We start from the raw sequence: 588 nt of genomic DNA, 5'->3' as shown, positions 1-588 counted from the left end.
ACGAGTCCCACGACGACTCTCACGACGAGTCTCACGACGAGTCTCACGACGAGTCCCACGACGAGGCCCACGACGAGTCCCACGACGAGGAGTCCCACGACGAGTCCCACGACGAGTCCCACGACGAGTCCCACGACGAGTCTCACGACGAGTCTCACGACGAGTCCCACGACGACTCTCACGACGAGTCTCACGACGAGTCCCACGACGAGGCCCACGACGAGTCCCACGACGAGGAGTCCCACGACGAGTCCCACGACGAGTCCCACGACGAGTCTCACGACGAGTCTCACGACGAGTCCCACGACGATCATTACCGATCATTACTGCTTATCATTTATCAACCATCAGATATCCACTTTAATTTACTTTCATCAAATGTTTGTTTTATTTTATGACTTAATCATTTATATCTTAATCATTTATATCTTAATCAATTATATCTTAATCATTTATATCTTAATCATTTATATCTTAATCATTTATATCATTTATATCTTAATCAATTATATCTTAATCATTTATATCATTTATATCTTAATCATTTATATCATTTATATCTTAATCATTTATATCTTAATCATTTAT

General features: G+C 42.0%; 1 protein-coding gene across 1 annotated transcript in view; it reads left to right on the top strand.

Moving 5' to 3' along the window:
- Positions 1 to 298, top strand: part of LOC135570962 (protein starmaker-like) — a gene marked incomplete at its 3' end in the record, with an annotated part of 1,418 nt that extends 1,120 nt beyond the window's left edge. Inside the window, exon 2 of the mRNA XM_065016784.1 lies at positions 1 to 298. This exon is cut by the window's left edge and continues 828 nt beyond it. Within this exon, the coding sequence (XP_064872856.1) occupies positions 1 to 298 (298 nt within the window).
- Positions 299 to 588: the final 290 nt, after the last annotated feature.

Source organism: Oncorhynchus nerka, unplaced genomic scaffold, assembly GCF_034236695.1.
Source record: "Oncorhynchus nerka isolate Pitt River unplaced genomic scaffold, Oner_Uvic_2.0 unplaced_scaffold_873, whole genome shotgun sequence".
NCBI lineage: Eukaryota > Metazoa > Chordata > Actinopteri > Salmoniformes > Salmonidae > Oncorhynchus > Oncorhynchus nerka.
The sequence above is the reverse complement of the archived record's forward strand: the minus strand, read 5'-3'. Positions and strand labels throughout refer to the sequence as shown.